Source organism: Macaca mulatta, chromosome 14 (genome assembly GCF_049350105.2).
Source record: "Macaca mulatta isolate MMU2019108-1 chromosome 14, T2T-MMU8v2.0, whole genome shotgun sequence".
NCBI lineage: Eukaryota > Metazoa > Chordata > Mammalia > Primates > Cercopithecidae > Macaca > Macaca mulatta.
Window position 1 is genome coordinate 95,399,461 of NC_133419.1, and position 17,802 is coordinate 95,417,262.

The window sequence follows — 17,802 nt, forward strand, 5'->3', positions numbered from 1 at the left end:
TGGGTGACGGTGTGAGACTCTGTCCCAAAAAAAAAAAAAAAAAAAAAAAGCCAGGGGACTTGAAACTTCTCTATCCTTATTTTCCCTCCCCCTATATCCATACTCTCAATTTCCAGTTTTTTTTTTAAAGTGTATTTTTGGTTATCTTCTACCTAATGGGAAAAGCACCATAGTTTAAGCTAATTCTTGATTTTGCTTATCTTTTTGGATGGGGTCAGGAGGGACCAATGGGAATGAGAACTTGAAAACCACAGGAAAGGACCACTGCGAAGTTGGGGGTGAGGGAATGGAGATAGCTGGAGAAGGAGCTCTGTGAGAAGGGAATTTGAGGGAATTGACAGAATCAAATCAGGAGAGAAACGAGGAGATGGGTACGAGTGGGATGGGGCTTTGCAGAGTGAATGGCTAATGAGAAGGCATTTCAAATGGCATTAATTCACCAGTGGTTTAATGGCCATTTAAGAGAACTGTAGGCATGTTAGTATTGCTTCTTGGGAACTTAGGGGTAAAAGATGTTTGGAGAATAATTCATGAATTCATTTCTTTAAAAAGCGACTTCTTAGCAGAAGTAAATCAATTTCCAAAATCTTTTGCTGTTTTTGCTTTTAGGTAATGTGCATTCTGCCTTCTAATCAGAAGACCTATTATGATTCCATTAAAAAATATTTGAGCTCAGACTGCCCAGTCCCAAGCCAATGTGTGCTTGCTCGGACTTTGAATAAACAGGGCATGATGATGAGTATCGCCACCAAGATCGCCATGCAGATGACTTGCAAGCTCGGAGGCGAACTGTGGGCTGTGGAAATACCTGTAAGGACCCTGTCACATTTTTTCTATTAGTAATTAATAAATTAATTTTAAAGATTAAAGTAGGAGATGTTATCACATGATCTCAGAATTATTTGGTTTGCTTGTTTCTTAAGCCCCTGCCCTGGGTTCTGGCATTCCACAAGCCATTGTGAATCTCCAAAAGAGGCTCCATGCTTCTCAGGGAGCTTCAGTTAAGCTGCTAACTCAGCATAGGGACCTCCTGGCTGCTATTTTAAAATCTGTGTTCCATTGGCTCCACATTTACCTGCTTTCAGCAGGGTGCTAACTCTGAGAATAGCCTTGTACCCTGGATGGGGCCTCCCCAGAGCTTGAGGAGCTGGCATAGCCTATGATCTGAACCTCCAAACTGCAGAAGGTACTAAGAAAATCCTCTTCTCTTCCCTAAACTGTAGCCACCACAGGAGTAAGTGAGGAGAATGAGAAGCAGGGGAGTGTTGCCCATTTCCTTACATGTCCATAACCAGGATGAACACAGTTACCCTCAGCCTCCCTCTCTCCCACTCCCCACAAAGGTGCATAGCCAAGTGAGGATTCCTTAGAGATCTGAAGAATGAAGAATGGGATTCCTCTTCAGATTCCTCCAGACCAGAGGCAAGGGATAAATGCACTGACCACAGTCCCAGAATCTCTTTAGCCACTGGTGCCCCTTCCCCACCCCCACAAAGGATGATGGCTATCTTGGATGATAGTGTCTCTCTTAAGATAAGTGTGTACCATATTCTTCCTGCCATCTTTAAGTCTCTCTCATTTCTGGTTTAATAATCTGGCTCACGGATCTCAATCTCCCTTACACATAGCTTAACTTTAAGAATTGAGGAACTGGAGTCTGTTTTTTAAAAATTTCCTATTAAACCATTGGTAGGGGAGATGACACCTCATCCTATTAAATCATGACAAATTTAATTTTATAGTTGAAGTCCCTGATGGTGGTCGGTATTGATGTCTGTAAAGATGCACTCAGCAAGGACGTGATGGTGGTTGGATGCGTGGCCAGTGTTAACCCCGGAATCACCAGGTACTGCTAAAACTACCTGAACACACTCTTCATTTAGTTAGACTATTAATTGTGGTTTCACTAAAGAATGTAACAGCAAGGAATATTTTGTATTATTCACTCATTTTAAATACCAACACTTATGTTCATAAATTACACTTACATATAAAAATGTGATTGATAATATTGGGGTACTAGGTAGCCTCATTAAAAAACATTTTATATATTTGTTAGGGTGAGCTATTGCTCATCTTCCCCAAATGACAGATGTGTACAAATTATTGTGCATTTATTTATTTTCTGAGTGTCTGCACCATACTGGGAACTGTACTAGGTACTTTACATATGTCATGTCGAGCAGTTGAGCTTTGAAATCAGATTGCCTGGATTTGTACCCTGGTCAGCCACTTACTTATTCTGTGACTGAGGTCTAGTTATGTAACTTTGCTGTGCCTCACTATGGTAATCTGTGAAATAGAAATAATAATGATGCCTATTTCGGAAGGCATTTATGGGAATTATCTAAGATAAGGTGCATTGAACATCTCCACTCATGGTGAATACTCAATACATACTTGTTATGATTATTAATATTCACAGACATTTGATGTGGCTGTTGTTCACACAGCTTTTTTTTTTTTTTTTTTTTTTTGAGACGGAGTCTTGCTCTGTCGCCCAGGCTGGAGTGCAGTGGCCGGATCTCAGCTCACTGCAAGCTCCGCCTCCCGGGTTCACGCCATTCTCCTGCCTCAGCCTCCCGAGTATCCGGGACTACAGGCGCCCGCCACCGCGCCCGGCTAGTTTTTTGTATTTTTTAGTAGAGACGGGGTTTCACCATGTTAGCCAGGATGGTCTCGATCTCCTGACCTCGTGATCCGCCCGTCTCGGCCTCCCAAAGTGCAGGGATTACAGGCTTGAGCCACCGCGCCCGGCCTATATATTTTCTTTTTTTTTTTTTGAGATGGAGTCTCGCTCTGTTGCTCAGGCTGGAGTGCAGTGGCCGGATCTCAGCTCACTGCAAGCTCCGCCTCTCGGGTTTACGCCATTCTCCTGCCTCAGCCTCCCGAGTAGCTGGGACTACAGGCTCCCGCCACCTCGCCCAGCTAGTTTTTTGTATTTTTTTTAGTAGAGACGGGGTTTCACCGTGTTAGCCAGGATGGTCTCGATCTCCTGACCTCGTGATCCGCCCGTCTCAGCCTCCCAAAGTGCTGGGATTACAGGCTTGAGCCACCATGCCTGGCCCACACAGCTTTTAAAAACAGGCAAAATCAGGGATAATGCCTTAAACATTGGCTAATAGTACTTATTAAATTATGGTTCTTAGAATTGTTTCAACCTTTGTAATTGAACAATGTGTTTTGAGGCTATAGCCCCCCTTGCAAAATGTTTTCTTCCTGGCTTAAGCTATTTTATTTACTCCATTAAATTCATGGTCAGGTAGGTATTTTGGATTGTGGGAAACAGAAAAAGGAACACCATAATACCACCATACTTGCATGCCTACAACCTCATTCCAGGTTGTATGAGATACTTCTTATATATGCCACATCATTAATCAAGTTGATAAAGGACTTTCATTTTTTTCTTTGTATATCTAAAATTTATTTTGATATAGGGAGTGAGATAGGAATCCACGTTAGTTTTTTTCCTCAAATGGTCACAATTTATCAGGAAATTTATTATAATTTTTATCAGCTTTTTTGATAATTGATGCATAAATTGTATATATTTTGAATGTACAGTGTGATGTTTTGATATATGTATACATTGTGAAATAATTACCACGGTCAAGGTAATTAACATATCCATTACCTCACATAGTTACCATTTGTGTGTGTGTGTGTGGTGAGACTACTTAAGATCTACTATCTTAGCAAATTTCAACTATACAATAGTACATGATAATTAAACTATACTCAACATGCTATACATTAAGTGTCCAAAACATATTCACCTTATAACTGAAAGTTTGTACCCTTTGAACAACATCAAATATTCCCACCCTCTGCCCCTGATAACTATCTTCTACTCTCTATTTCTATGAGTTTGACATTTTTAGATTCCATATATAAGTGATCATACAGTATTTTTCTTTTTGTGTCTGGCTTATTAATATAATGTTCTCTAGGTTCATTCATGTTGTTGCAAATGGCAGGATTTTCTTCTTCTTTAAGGCTGAATAATATTCTATTGTGTGTGCATATGCATGTGTATGTGTGTGTGTATCTCACAATTTCTTTATCCAATCATCCATCAGTGGTCACAGGCTGATTCTGTATCTTGGCTATTGAACATGGAAATGTAGATATCTGACATACTGATTTATTTTCCTTTGGATATATAGCCAGAGTGGGATTTCTACTTGAAATTTTTTGAGGAACTTCTTTACTGGTTTCCATAATGGCTATGCTAATTTACATTCCCACCAACAATGTATAAAGGTTACCATTTTTCCACATTCTCTCTAATACCTATCTTCTGACTTTTCAGTCATAGCCATCCTAAAGGTGTGAGGTGATATCTCATTGTGGTTTTGATTTGCATTTCCTTGATGATTAGTGATGTTGAGCACCTTTTCACATATCTGTTGGCCATTTATATGTCATCTTTGGAAAAATGTCTATTTAATTGGATTATTATTTTTTCTATTGAATTGTATAGGTTCTTCATATATTTTGGATATTATCCCCTTATCAGATATATGATTTGCAAATATTTTCTCCCGTTATGTAAGTTGCTTTTCATTTTGTTAATTGTTTCCTTTGCTATGTAGAAACTTTTATTATTTTCTCATATTTTTGGTGTCATATTCAGAAAATCATTGCCAAGATCAATGTCATGGAGCTTTAGGTTTTCTTCTAGAAGTTTTGCAGTGTCAGATCTTTTGTTTAAGTATTTAATCCATTTAAAGTTAATATTTATGTATGGTATAAGGGTCCAATTTCATTTTTGTTACATGTGGATATCTAGTTATTTCAACACCATTTATTGAAGAGACTTTCTTTATCCCATTGTGTATTCTTGGTGTTTTTGTCAAAGATTAGTTAACTGTATATGTGTGGATTTATTTCTGGACTTTTTATCTTGTTCCATTTGCCTATGTGTCTGTTTTTATGGCAGTACCAGGCTGTTTTGATTATTATGACTTTGTAATATAATTTGAAATCAGGAAGTGTGATGCATCTAGCTATTGATTTGCATATGTTGAACCATCCATTCTTACATCTCCCAGGTATAAATCCCATTTTCTCATGATTTGTGAACCTTTTAATGTACTATTGAATTTGGTTTTCAGTATTTTGTTGAGGATTTTTACATTTATGTTCATCAGGGCTTTCCTTTTTCTTCCTGTAGGCATTTATTGCCATAAACTTCCATCTTAAACTACTTTTGCTGCATCCCATAAGTTTTAGTATGCTGTGTTTCTATATTTGGATTTTGCAATTTTCCTATTATTGATTCTAGTGTCATACTATGATGGTCAGACAATAGTAAGCTTGATTGACATAGTTTGTCCTCTCCAAAAAATGTGATCCCCAGTGTTGAAGGTAGGGCCTGTTGGGAGGTGTTTTAGTCATGGGGGTAGATTGCCCTCCTCATGGAAATGAGTGAGTTCTTGTTCTGTTAGTTCATGCAACAGCTGATGGTTTAAAAGAGGCTGGCATGTCTCTTGATCTCTCTCTTTTGCTCCCTCTTTCACCATGTGACACCCTGGCTCCCTTTTGCCTTTCATGGTGATTATAAGCTTCCTGAGGCCCTTGCCAGAAGCAGATGCTGGCACTATGCTTTATGTACAGCTTGTAGGACCATGCACCAAATAAACCTCTTTTTTTATATAAATTGCCCAGTCTCAAGTGTTTCTTTATAGCAATACAAAACTAACAGATTGATACAATTTCCATTTTCTTAAAGTTAATACTGGCTATGATTTGTCTTGGAGAATATTCTATGTGTGCTTGAGCAGAATATGTATTCTGCTGCTGTTGGTTGAAACATTTTATATGTCCGTTTCCATTAGATTCATTTGGTTTAAAGTACAATTCACGTCCAATGTTTCCTTATTAATTTTCTGCCAGGATGACCTATCTATTTTTAAAAGTGGAGTATTGAAGCTTCCTACTATTACTGTATTGCTGTTTCTCTCTTCAGATGTTAATATTTGATTTATGTATTTAGATGCTCAACTATTAGGTGCATACATACTTAAAATTGATGTATTCTCATAATGAATTGATTCCTTTATCATTATCCAATGACTTTGATTTTTGTGAGTTTTTTTTTTTTTTTGACAAAAGTCTATTTTGCCTAAGTTTAGCTACCCCTGCTTTCTACTGGTTTCCATTTGCATGGAATATTTTTTCCATTCTTTTACTTTCAATCTATGTGTGTCCTTACAGCTGAAGTGAATCTCTTTGTAGGTGGCATTTAGTTAGGTCTTCTTTTTTATCCATTTAGCCACACTGTGTCATTTGATTGGAGAATTTAATCCATTTACACTTAAAATATTGATAAGTAATGACTCACGATCGTGATTTTGTTCATTGTTTTTTGGATTTTTTTGTAGATTATTTGTTTCTTTATTCCTCTCTCACTGTCTCCCTTTGTGACTTGATGATTTTCTGCAATAATATGCTTTATTCCTTTCTCTTTTCTTTTTGTTTTGAGTATCTACTGTGGGTTTTTGCTTCATAATTACCATGAGGCTTACATAAAACATCTTACAGTTTTATGCCACCACACATAGCTGTTTTACTGTTGTTGCATATATTTAGAGAGGTATAATAATGCTGGAACATACCTAACATGAAGTCATGATCTTCATTTCCAAGTGCTTTAACTAATGGTGGTAGTAAGAGAACTTGTTTCTGAAATCTACACAAGTTAATAATGTTAAGATTTCTAATCCAAAAGGATCACCTATAGAAATGAAAGTTTATGCTTCAGAAATCTTTGAATATTTTGACAGTAGAAGCTCTATTGCTAAATTAGTACATTAATTTATAATAATAATAGTGGCCTCTATTTATTACTGTTTACTATATGCAAAGTACTGTGCTAAGTATTTTACATATATTATCTGATTTAATTTTTACCACAACCCTATGAGGTAGTAACTAATGTACTTATCTTATAAATCTCCTTGGTATGTATGAGGAAACTGAGACTTAGGTTCACACAGCAAAGTTACACAGCTGGTGAATATACTGACTAGGATTTGAAGCTAGATATGGCTGATGCCAACACTATGCTTTAGCTTATCTTCTCAATAAATTTCTCAATAAATTCTTTTTGGGGAAAGGGACTTTTTGATATAATTGTGAACACATAACACATGCAAAATTGTGAACACTGATTTTTACTCATAATGTCTACTTCTTAGTTTAATATTAATGAATTTTTATGGTAGAAAATTTGAAGTTGAAATTTACTTTTTTTTTTTTTTTTTTTTTTAACTCTAGGTGGTTTTCCCGCTGTATCCTTCAGAGAACAATGACTGATGTTGCAGATTGCTTGAAAGTTTTCATGACTGGTACTAAAAATATAGCAATGTGGGTGGGCTCCAAGGACTGTTCCTTCAGACCTCAAATCCACATGCTTATAGAAGACCACAGAGGTCAAAGCAAACTCTCCACACTTGTCTGTGTCAACTGTCACCCAGTTGAAGATCTCTGAAGCTGCATGCTGATTTAGGCCAACAATCAGACTCTGTAGCATTTACACTTACATTTGTCTATGTGTGATAACATGAAGCCAGGAGGAAGGAAAATTTGTGGCTGCTGGTTTCCCTGACAAGCAAAAGAAACCAACCCTGGAGGAACTCGAGTTATGACAGAACAATGTTAAGTCTAGACCTAGGAGGGAAGCCTGTAGGGCTAGGATAGGGGTGCTAACAGATAAAGTGGCTAAGCAGGAGAAGAAGGGAAAGACAGCAGATGAGGAAAGGTGCCCTATCCATAGCAGGATGCAATGCAAAGACAAATCTGGGGTTTCTGTTTCTTTACCAGTCCTGGCCTAGGTCTGGCTTTGCTATTTCCTGGCAGTGTGACTTGTGCAAACCCTTCCCTCTCCTGATCTGCATTTTCCCATCTGTAAATTTGGGGGTATTGTAAATTTTTTTTCTTAAAAAGTGAATTTGCTTATGCATGTTGGTAATGGACTTACATATATGATTATCTTCTATCAAACTAAAATGAATTTCCTAAACAATAAACTCTTAAAATAACTATGCGATATATACATGAAAATAATTATTGCATTCTATTATATTCCCCTCACATCAAAACCTGGTAATATTTTTTAGCAGGTAATTTCTTTTAGCAGTTATTAAAGGTTTCTGTTGGGTAGCAGTTACTCTGTGATCTCTGTTCTTTAGGAAATTCATAGTTACAGTGAGCAGAAATGTTTTCAGAGTTCATTTCCTCAGTGAGAATTGGAATCAATTGGGTGAGTCAGTGTGAAGATATGTTTTCAGAGGAACAGCAAAACCATTTCCTTAGATTTTCATATTTATTCTCATTAGGAAAGAAAATGACATAAAATTATCTAGTTTATATCTAATGAGAGGATTTAATGACTTGAAGACACTAATGTTAATTTGATTTTAGGCATTTGTTTATTGCATTAATTAAATTTTAATTTATTGCTTAAATATTAAAATTTTATTGAAGAGATAGGCTAAGTTTAAGAATATATCATGCCATAGAAACCATAATGATTCCTTGAATAGCAGAGACAGAGGAATGCTCCCTAAAGTTATCCATTGTTATATTATTGCAAATATAACCCAAATTATGTATTGCCCTATTTTACAGTGGTCTGAAATAGCAAACCCATTTAAACACTGCAGTATATGGGAATGTTATTTTTTGTTGGCATTAGAAATGTAATTCTTTTCTTACTGACACCAAATTCTGCAGGAGCACTCAACAAATGGTACAAGTACAATCATGATTTGCCAGCACGGATAATTGTGTACCGTGCTGGTGTAGGGGATGGTCAGCTGAAAACACTTGTTGAATATGAAGTCCCTCAGCTGCTGAGCAGTGTGGCAGAATCCAGCTCAAATACCAGGTATTCACTTATTGTTCTTTCCTCCATACTCCCAATTATAGCATATTCAGCTGTAGCTATTACACACAAGATATTCAAGCATAAGTTTTGTTTTTTATGCAATTAAGTTTTGCTGTGTTTCTGTATTATGCCAGTAGAGCTCTATCATTTCCTTCAGACTGGAGGGTAGTTGGGATGATCTAACATCAATAGCTTGGGTGATGTAAGCTTTGGGGGCCCTGGGAGGGGGAACCTAGACAAAGAAAGGTATCCTCAGAGCAGCTGACACAGATTCAGCATGAAGCCTGCAGGCCTGCTGGCAGTGAAAATGCTTCATACATATTAATATCACATGGAAGAAAACAAGCTGTGCTTTCAGATTCAAGGCCCTAATACACACAGAACCAAAGCCTCTGAATTGCAGGCACTGATGTGCACTTAAGGTCTGTGGAAGGTTCTCAAAGGAGTTTGAGTGCCATGAAGGCTGAGCTGCAGATGGAAATCAGACCATCCTGAACACCAGGCATCTTGCTCCACTGTTACATTTCTAGATTCTGTGTCTCAAATTTTCTGCAGTGATTATGTGAAATGGCAAGTGCAAGAAAATATTGGAAAATAGGAGAGGACAATAATCTTAAGTCAGCTTCTTAAAATATTTGAAAAGCATCTTATTCCAAGCAGGACACATAGTTCTATCTGTAGGGTTACATCATCATCATCACCATCAACCAAACAGTCACAGCCACAAGTCACAAAGGAGCTCAGTCAGTTATTGTTAGAGTGGAGGGGAAGCCTGAAAGCTTCGGGGCAGTATCACCGGTAGCTTCATCCCAACTGTTAGGGTCAAAATACCTCGCTGTCCACTGATCTCAGGTGCATGTGTTTATTAAGAATCACAGGTATGCAACTGAGGGATGCAGGAGTAAATTTAGCAGCTGACAGTGCTAAGGAGTTACTTTTCTTGCACTGTAACATCAACTTTTGATAGTGTCAGTATTGAAAACATTTGTAATAAATTTTAAAAATAATTGTAATGCTTAAAATGAAACTCCACAGTGATCCTTACATCCCACAGGATGTAAGGATGCCTTTTGTAATGGCAAATATTAGGATTTCACCTTGGCCTTACCAAATACATTAACACTTCACCATTCAGCATTTGGCCAGAACCTATATTTGGTCCATCCATCCATCCACCCAGGCATGAGTTTTGTGTAAGACAGAAAGGATGACTAGAGGAATAGGAAGAACTTGTGGTTCTTCCTTTGCCACTTGGAAATAAAATTGAGAGGAAGAGTGAAGAGGAAAATATGTTGAGTCACTAATGACACACACACACACACACACACACACACACACACACACACACACACACACATATATATCTCTTGTCTCCATGGATAATTCTGGAAAATTTTTAGCAAAAGTGCCAGTTGAGGTTCAGCATTCCTTCCTGTCCCCTTTGAGTGGTATAAACTAGGCAAATGACTTGGGATAGCATCCTTTTGCAACAAATATGGACAATCCCTAATTCAAAAAATTGTATGTATCTCTAGGGAAGGAGGGATTGTGGGTAATTTTTATTTTCTTTGTTTTGCAGTGTTTTTCAAATGGAATTTTTATTTATTTCATTTTTTAAATTACACAAAAATAGAAAGCTGTATAGATTGGATTGAGTTCTTTTCATATTTTGCCTCTGTAATTTTCAGCTCAAGACTGTCGGTGATTGTGGTCAGGAAGAAGTGCATGCCACGATTCTTTACCGAAATGAACCGCACTGTACAGAATCCCCCAATTGGCACCGTCGTGGATTCAGAAGCAACACGTAACGAATGGCAAGTGCCATTGGAAAATCAATTTTTAACAAAACATTCATTATGTCCAGTTGATGTTTGACCTTATTCTGTTTGCCTTCTTTCCCACATTCACTTCATTTTCCCCCTTAGGTATGACTTTTACCTGATCAGCCAGGTGGCCTGTCGGGGAACTGTTAGTCCTACCTACTATAATGTCATCTATGATGATAATGGCTTGAAGCCCGACCATATGCAGAGACTTACATTCAAACTGTGCCACCTGTACTACAACTGGCCGGTGAGTGAAAGCTGTTTACTTAATGTAAATATGATACTCAGTAGTCCCACCTAGGAATTGTCATACACTTCATCTTTGTATCCCTAGATGTAGCACAATACCTGATATTTCCCAAAGAAGGAATGAATGAATGAATGAATCACTTCCTGAGTTCACAGTGGGAGGAAACCAGTCTATCATAGAAACAAAACAATAACTATTGTAATACATTAATAGTTATAGTTTCTAGAGGACTTTGTTATATACATTATCTTATGCAAACCTGGGAGGAAGTCAGGGTATTGTTATTCACATGTTACAGATGAAGAAGTTGAAGCCAACTCAGATGTGCCTGGTGAGGAAGTGTTAACAGGCATGGGTCTGCCCTTTGTTCCTGTGCATTAGGCCAAGAGCTGTTCCCAAAGGCCAAGGCCAGGGTCTGCACGGAGCTCCTCCAAGGAGTTCCAAACATGAGATCATAGGACAAAGACTAGTCTGAAGTGTGATGGCTCCCTACTCCCAGCACCATGAAGCCAGGGTGACTTTTCACTCCATCCTTCCCAGTGAGCTTAAGTTCCCAGTAAGTTAGGTTACCTTTTTTTGGTTGAGGTTAGCTATTGTTTACCCAGAAACCCATTCTATTATTTGTGTAACCAGTAGACAAAATCAGAAAAAAATCACCTTGAAGAACAAGGTAATCTCTTAATTATTATCAATACTTTTTTCTCCTCAGGGCATAGTCAGTGTCCCAGCACCATGTCAGTATGCTCACAAGCTGACCTTTCTGGTGGCACAAAGCATTCATAAAGAACCCAGTCTGGAATTAGCCAATCATCTGTTCTACCTGTAATGGCATGAACCACTGGCATCAGTAGATGAAGAATCCAAGAAGAAATTGGTATACTTTGTGCAAATCTGCCGTAAGCTCGAGGCTGTGACTGGGGAAAAAGATTGAGCTTAGTTTTCATGTCTGGGAAAAGAAGCAAAACAACTTAATCTGAAACAGTTTTTTAAAATGTGTGTTATTTTGTTTTAAAGAGTTATATGCTTGGGGTAAATTTTCATTGTCATATATGGAATTTAAATATACCATCATCTATAAAGAATTCCACAGAGTTAAATATCTTGAACACTTAAATAAGTGTTTGCATGATATTTTAATGATAGATAAACGGAGTCTAATTCCCACCCCAGATTTTCCTGAGGTTTTGTTAATGTTGTAGAGCATTTTGTAGAGTGGTTTAGTTAGCAGAAAATAAAGTTCAGAACATCATGTGTTTGTTGTTATTTGAATTTTATATTGATATTACATGTGAACCTCAAATTTAAGTATTTTCAGCAAAACTTCTTACCCACTAGAACACATCACCATTAATCTTTGGGTTCTATTTCAGAAACTGAGCTGATCACTTGCTCTCTTGATGGGACTTTATTTCACTTAATAGCGGCTTCTCCCAGTGATGACCTTGCTTCTTCTTTACTGATAAAACAGAAGCTATCAGAAGATAACTTTTGCAAGCCTCTCATTATCTCTGCCTTCACCTAACGGCATCTGTACCCACAGACTCTGCCTGCCCTTCCCTTTATTATGAGTGCAGCATGTCTGTGTTCCTATAAGGCTCTCCACCTCTGTACTAAATCTCATTCCCTCTTACCTATGAAGTATGCTACTCTAGCCGTTCTCCCTTCTCCTTTCTGCATCTTCAGTTTCCCCTCTCACTACTGGATCATTCTCATTGGCATTACAAATATGCTGTTATTTCTTTCATCTTAAAATGACATTTTCTCTAGCTTCCACCCCATCGCTTTGCACTTCTTTACAGGAAAAACATCGCAAAAGAAGAGTCTGAGCTCGATGTATCCAATTCTGTACTCCAATCAGAATTTCACCACAACCACTACAGCAAAATTGCCTTAGTCAACACTGCCAATAACCTCCACTTTGCTAAATCCAATGGTCACCTCTTGGTCTTTGTCTTGCTTGACCCTGACAATCATTTCCTCCCTCTGAGACACTCTTTATTTGGCCTGTAGAATAACACTCTCCTGGTTTCTCTCCTACTGCATTGATCACTCATGCTGTCTCCTTTTGTAGCTTTTCCTCATCTTCTCACCCTTTTCATGTTGGAATGCTCCCAGCAATAAGAATACAGCTACATGCAAAGGGTATTTTGATAAGGGATAGATCAGAGTTCAAATTCTGCTTACCACGGGAAGGTCTGTGGAAGTCTGTAACAAAGGGTGGCGGGAGAGTGGCAAGTGCTCTCTGGGGACAAGGAAAGCAGGCCACAGGAGGGATGTCAGTATGCAGGTTATATCACATTGCCCTGAAAGTATTCTTTTCCTATTTGAGAGTTTCATCCAGACATGGTAGAAATGCACCCAACAATGGTCTATTCCAGTAACAGGATAACCATTTTGTGAGGCATGAGGGTGGAGGGGACTTAATAAGTTCCAGGGCCAGTGCCATGTCCTGCATATATACATTTAATCTCCACAAGAACTGTATAAGTTAGGTTATAATTACCATTTCAGATGGTAAAGCTGGGGATTAAAGATACCACATGACTCACTGAAGTTTTTGAGATTATTAAATTGTAGGAGCTAGAATTTGTCCTCAGGTTTGTTTGCAAAACCTGTGAGATGAACCAAAAGAGTCTATGCCCTTGCTAAAAGATTAAGATTTTAAAAATTTCTCCTAGAGCTCTAATGTGAGGGAGTGCCTTATATGATTTAAAGATGGCATTATATAGCAAGTCTTTGGAGACAAGGCACTGAACCAATTCAGGGTGGTGGCTTTTGTTTTTGTGTTTATCTTGTTGTTTTCTTCCTTCAAAGTAGAATGGTGATATAAATCCCTACTACCTAACCAGCCAGCTTGTATAAATCCACATGAAGCATTTTGATTAGGCAATACAAACTTCTGCAGAGCGTGCACCCACCCTTTAAAGTACTGCCCCAGGAAATGACTTCTTACCCTTTTAACCCACCAGAGGGCACACAGGGACTGCCGTGTGAATAGAGTCCTTCACCATGGCAGTGTCATTGGCTTCAACAAACAATTTCATGTAAACTCCTAGAGGGCAACATGGGACTAAGAAATCTTCCTGTGAGCTCTGGTTCCAGCACGTTTGGTTGTCAGATGTGATAACTTCATTTTCTGGGACTCAGTTACCCAATCTGTAATATGAGAAGGGCTTGTACAAGACCAGTGGTGCCTAATCTTGGGAAGATTAGAAGTTCCCATGTTAAAAATGCTTTAGAACAAAAAAATAGAGATGCCTGGGTCTCCCTCTCCAAATAGTGATTTAATTGGTCTGGGATGGGGCCTGATCATCCGAATATTTTAAAAGTTCTCCAAATGGTTCTAATGTTCAGCCAGGGCTGAGGAATACTGGTTTAGATAATGTATGAGATCTATTTCAGCTTCACATTATGTGATTGCCACCTCTCACATGCATTAATTAGTTTGCCTTAGGCTACCAAGGACAAAGAGGAAAGGGAGCCTGTGCCAGGTTTTAGACCAGCCCTGGATTCGAATCCTAGAACCACCAATTATAGTTGTGTGACCTTGGGCAAGTTACTTAACCTCTCTGAGCCTCTTGTATCTACTTGTAAAAATGTCTAACAATGTGTGCAGTGTAGAGTTATTGTAAGGATTAGAAATGTCAAATCTAAAGTATCTGGCCTTAATAAAGAGTATCATATTATTAGACGTGAGGAGAGGAAATGAATCAAAAGGCACAATTTAGTTAACAAATAGTCATATGTGCCTATTATGTGCCAGGCACTGTACTAGATTCTGAATTCTATAATTCTACTTAAGGGAAAGCTTAATATTGTCTCTAGAAATAAACAATCTACCACCTGCTATTTTATAGAAAAGATTTTGTAGTTTTTCTTTTATTTTGAGGGCAGAGGGAGAGACTCTGGAAGAAAGTATACTTTAAATACATTTCTGTGGCCACCGTGGAGTGGCTCATCAGATTATCCTTTAAAAGAACCTTCTGCAAGGAGCATAGTTGGCTGACAGCCTCTAAATGCTACAGCTTCAGGATCCACCACAGTGGTGATATTGAGACCATGCCCTCCCCAGGCTGCTTCTAGCCCATTACTGAGCACAGGAGAGGTAACAGATCTGGGTTGTTTCTGCCCAACATGGGACTCCACTATTAAACAGTTTCGGGTAGGTAATATACTGTGTTTAGCTCTGTGTCCCCACCCAAAGCTTATGTTGAATTGTAATCCCCACGTGTTAGAGGAGTGGCCTGGTGAGAGGTGATTAAACCATGAGGGTGGAATGCCCCCTTGCTGTTTTCATGATAGTGAGTGAGTTCTTATGATATCTGGTTGTTTGAAAATATGTAGCAATTCCCCCTTCTCTCTCTCTGTCTCCTGCTGCCATGTGAAGATGTGCTTGCCCCCTTTTTGGCCTTCTGCTATGATTGTAAGTTTTTTGAGGCCTCCCCAGCCATGTGGAACTGTGAGTCAATTAAATCTCTTTTCTTTTTCTTGATAAATTACCCAGTCTCAGGTAGTTCTTTATAGCAGTGTAAGAATGGACTAATACAGTAGGGGAATCCACTTTGTCTTGACCAAGGTTTTCTAAGAACTGCACTAAAGTTCTGAGCTTTTTCTACTGATCCTCTTTCCTTCCCACTCTCCTTTCATGTATTTCAGATTAGCACTGAGGTCTTAAGGCCCTCCCTAGTCACTCCTACTTCCTCTCACCACAGGTGTTTCTCCCAGTAACTCTTCTGAATGCTTCCTATCCATGAGCATGGAATGTTCTTCCATTTGTTTGTCCTCTTTTTATTTCATTGAGCAGTGGTTTGTAGTTCTCCTTGAAGAGGCCCTTCACATCCCTTGTAAGTTGGATTCCTAGGTATTTTATTCTCTTTGAAGCAACTGTGAATGGGAGTTCACTCATGATTTGGTTCTCTGTTTATCTGTTATTGCTGTATAGGAATGCTTGTGATTTTTGCGTATTGATTTTGTATCCTGAGACTTTGCTGAAGTTGCTTATCAGCTTAAGGAGATTTTGGGCTGAGACAATGGGGCTTTCTAAATATACAATCATGTCATCTGCAAACAGGGACAATCTGACTTCCTCTTTTCCTAATTGAATACCCTTTATTTCTTTCTCCTGCCTGATTGCCTGGCCAGAACTTCCAACACTATGTTGAATAGGAGTGGTAACAGAGGGTATCCCTGTCTTGTGCCAGTTTTCAAAGGGAATGCTTCCAGTTTTTGCCCATTCAGTATGATATTGGCTGTGGGTTTGCCATAAATAGCTCTTATTATTTTGAGATATATCCTGTCAATACCTAGTTTATTGAGAGTTTTTAGCATGAAGGGCTGTTGAATTTTGTCAAAGGCCTTTTCTGCATCTATTGAGATAATCATGTGGTTTTTATCTTTGGTTCTGTTTGTATGATGGATTACGTTTATTGATTTGCGTATGTAGAACCAGCCTTGCATCCCAGGGATGAAGCCGACTTGATTGTGGTGGATACGCTTTTTGATGTGCTATTGGATTCGGTTTGCCAGTATTTTATTGATGATTTTTGCATCAATGTTCATCAGAGATATTGGTCTAAAATTCTCTTTTTTGTTGTGTCTCTGTCAGGCTTTGGTATCAGGATGATGCTGGCCTCATAAAACGAGTTAGGGAGGATTCCCTCTTTTTCTATTGATTGAAATAGTTTCAGAAGGAACGGTACAAGCTCCTCTTTGTACCTCTAGTAGAATTCAGCTGTGAATCTATCTGGTTCTGGACTGTTTTTGGTTGGTAGACTATTAATTATTGCCTCAATTGCAGAGCCTGTTATTGGTCTATTCAGGGATTCAACTTCTTCCTGGTTTAGTTTTGGGAGGGTGTATGTGTCCAGGAATTTATCCATTTCTTCTAGATTTTCTAGTTTATTTGCGTAGTGGTGTTTATAGTATTCTCTGATGGTGGTTTGTATGTCTGTGGGATTGGTGGTGATATCACCTTTATCATTCTTTATTATGTCTATTTGATTCTTCTCTCTTTTCTTCTTTATTAGTCTTGCTAGGGGTCTATCAATTTTGTTGATCTTTCCAAAAAACCAGCTCCTGGATTCATTGATTTTTTGAAGGGTTTTTTGTGTCTCTATCTCCTTCAGTTCTGATCTGATTTTAGTTATTTCTTGCCTTCTGCTGACTTTTGAATGTGTTTACTCTTGCTTCTCTAGTTCTTTTAATTTTGATGTTAGGTTGTTGATTTTAGATCTTTCCTGCCTTCTCTTGTGGGCATTTAGTGCTATAAATTTCCCTCTACAGACTGCTTTAAATATGTCCCAGAGATTCTGATATGTTGTGTTTTTGTTCTCATTGATTTTAAAGAATATCTTTATTTCTGCCTTCATTTTGTTATATACCCAGTAGTCATTTAGGAGCGAGTTGCTCAGTTTTCATGTAGTTGTGAGGTTTTGAGTTTCTTAATCCTGAGTTCTAATTTGATTGCACTGTGGTCTAAGAGACAGTTTGTTATAATTTCTGCTCTTTGCATTTGCTGAGGAGTGCTTTACTTCCAACCATGTGGTCAATTTTGCAATAAGTGCAATGTGGTGCTGAGAAGAATGTATATTCTGTTGATTTGAGGTGGAGAGTTCTGTAGATGTCTATTAGGTCCACTTTGTGTAGAGCTGAGTTCAAGTCCTGGATATCCTTGTTAACTTTCTGTCTCGTTGACAGAATGGGGTGTTAAAATCTCCCATTATTATTGTGTGGGAGTCTAAGTCTCTTTGTAGGTCTCTAAGGACTTGCTTTTTGAATCTGGGTGCTCCTGTATTGGATGCATATATATTTAGGATAGTTAGCTCTTCTTG

At 38.3% G+C, this 17,802-nt stretch overlaps 1 protein-coding gene across 2 annotated transcripts in view; it reads left to right on the forward strand.

Annotated features, from left to right (window-relative positions):
* Window positions 1-12,221, forward strand: part of PIWIL4 (piwi like RNA-mediated gene silencing 4) — a 48,910-nt gene extending 36,689 nt beyond the window's left edge. The window contains exons 12-18 of one of the 2 annotated variants that reach the window (XM_077960432.1): window positions 610-810; window positions 1,743-1,846; window positions 7,285-7,355; window positions 8,743-8,896; window positions 10,585-10,710; window positions 10,822-10,969; window positions 11,682-12,221. In XM_077960432.1, coding sequence (XP_077816558.1) covers window positions 610-810; window positions 1,743-1,846; window positions 7,285-7,355; window positions 8,743-8,896; window positions 10,585-10,710; window positions 10,822-10,969; window positions 11,682-11,798 — 921 coding nt within the window. In that variant the 3' untranslated portion in view covers window positions 11,799-12,221. 2 annotated transcript variants of the gene reach the window in all.
* Window positions 12,222-17,802: the final 5,581 nt, after the last annotated feature.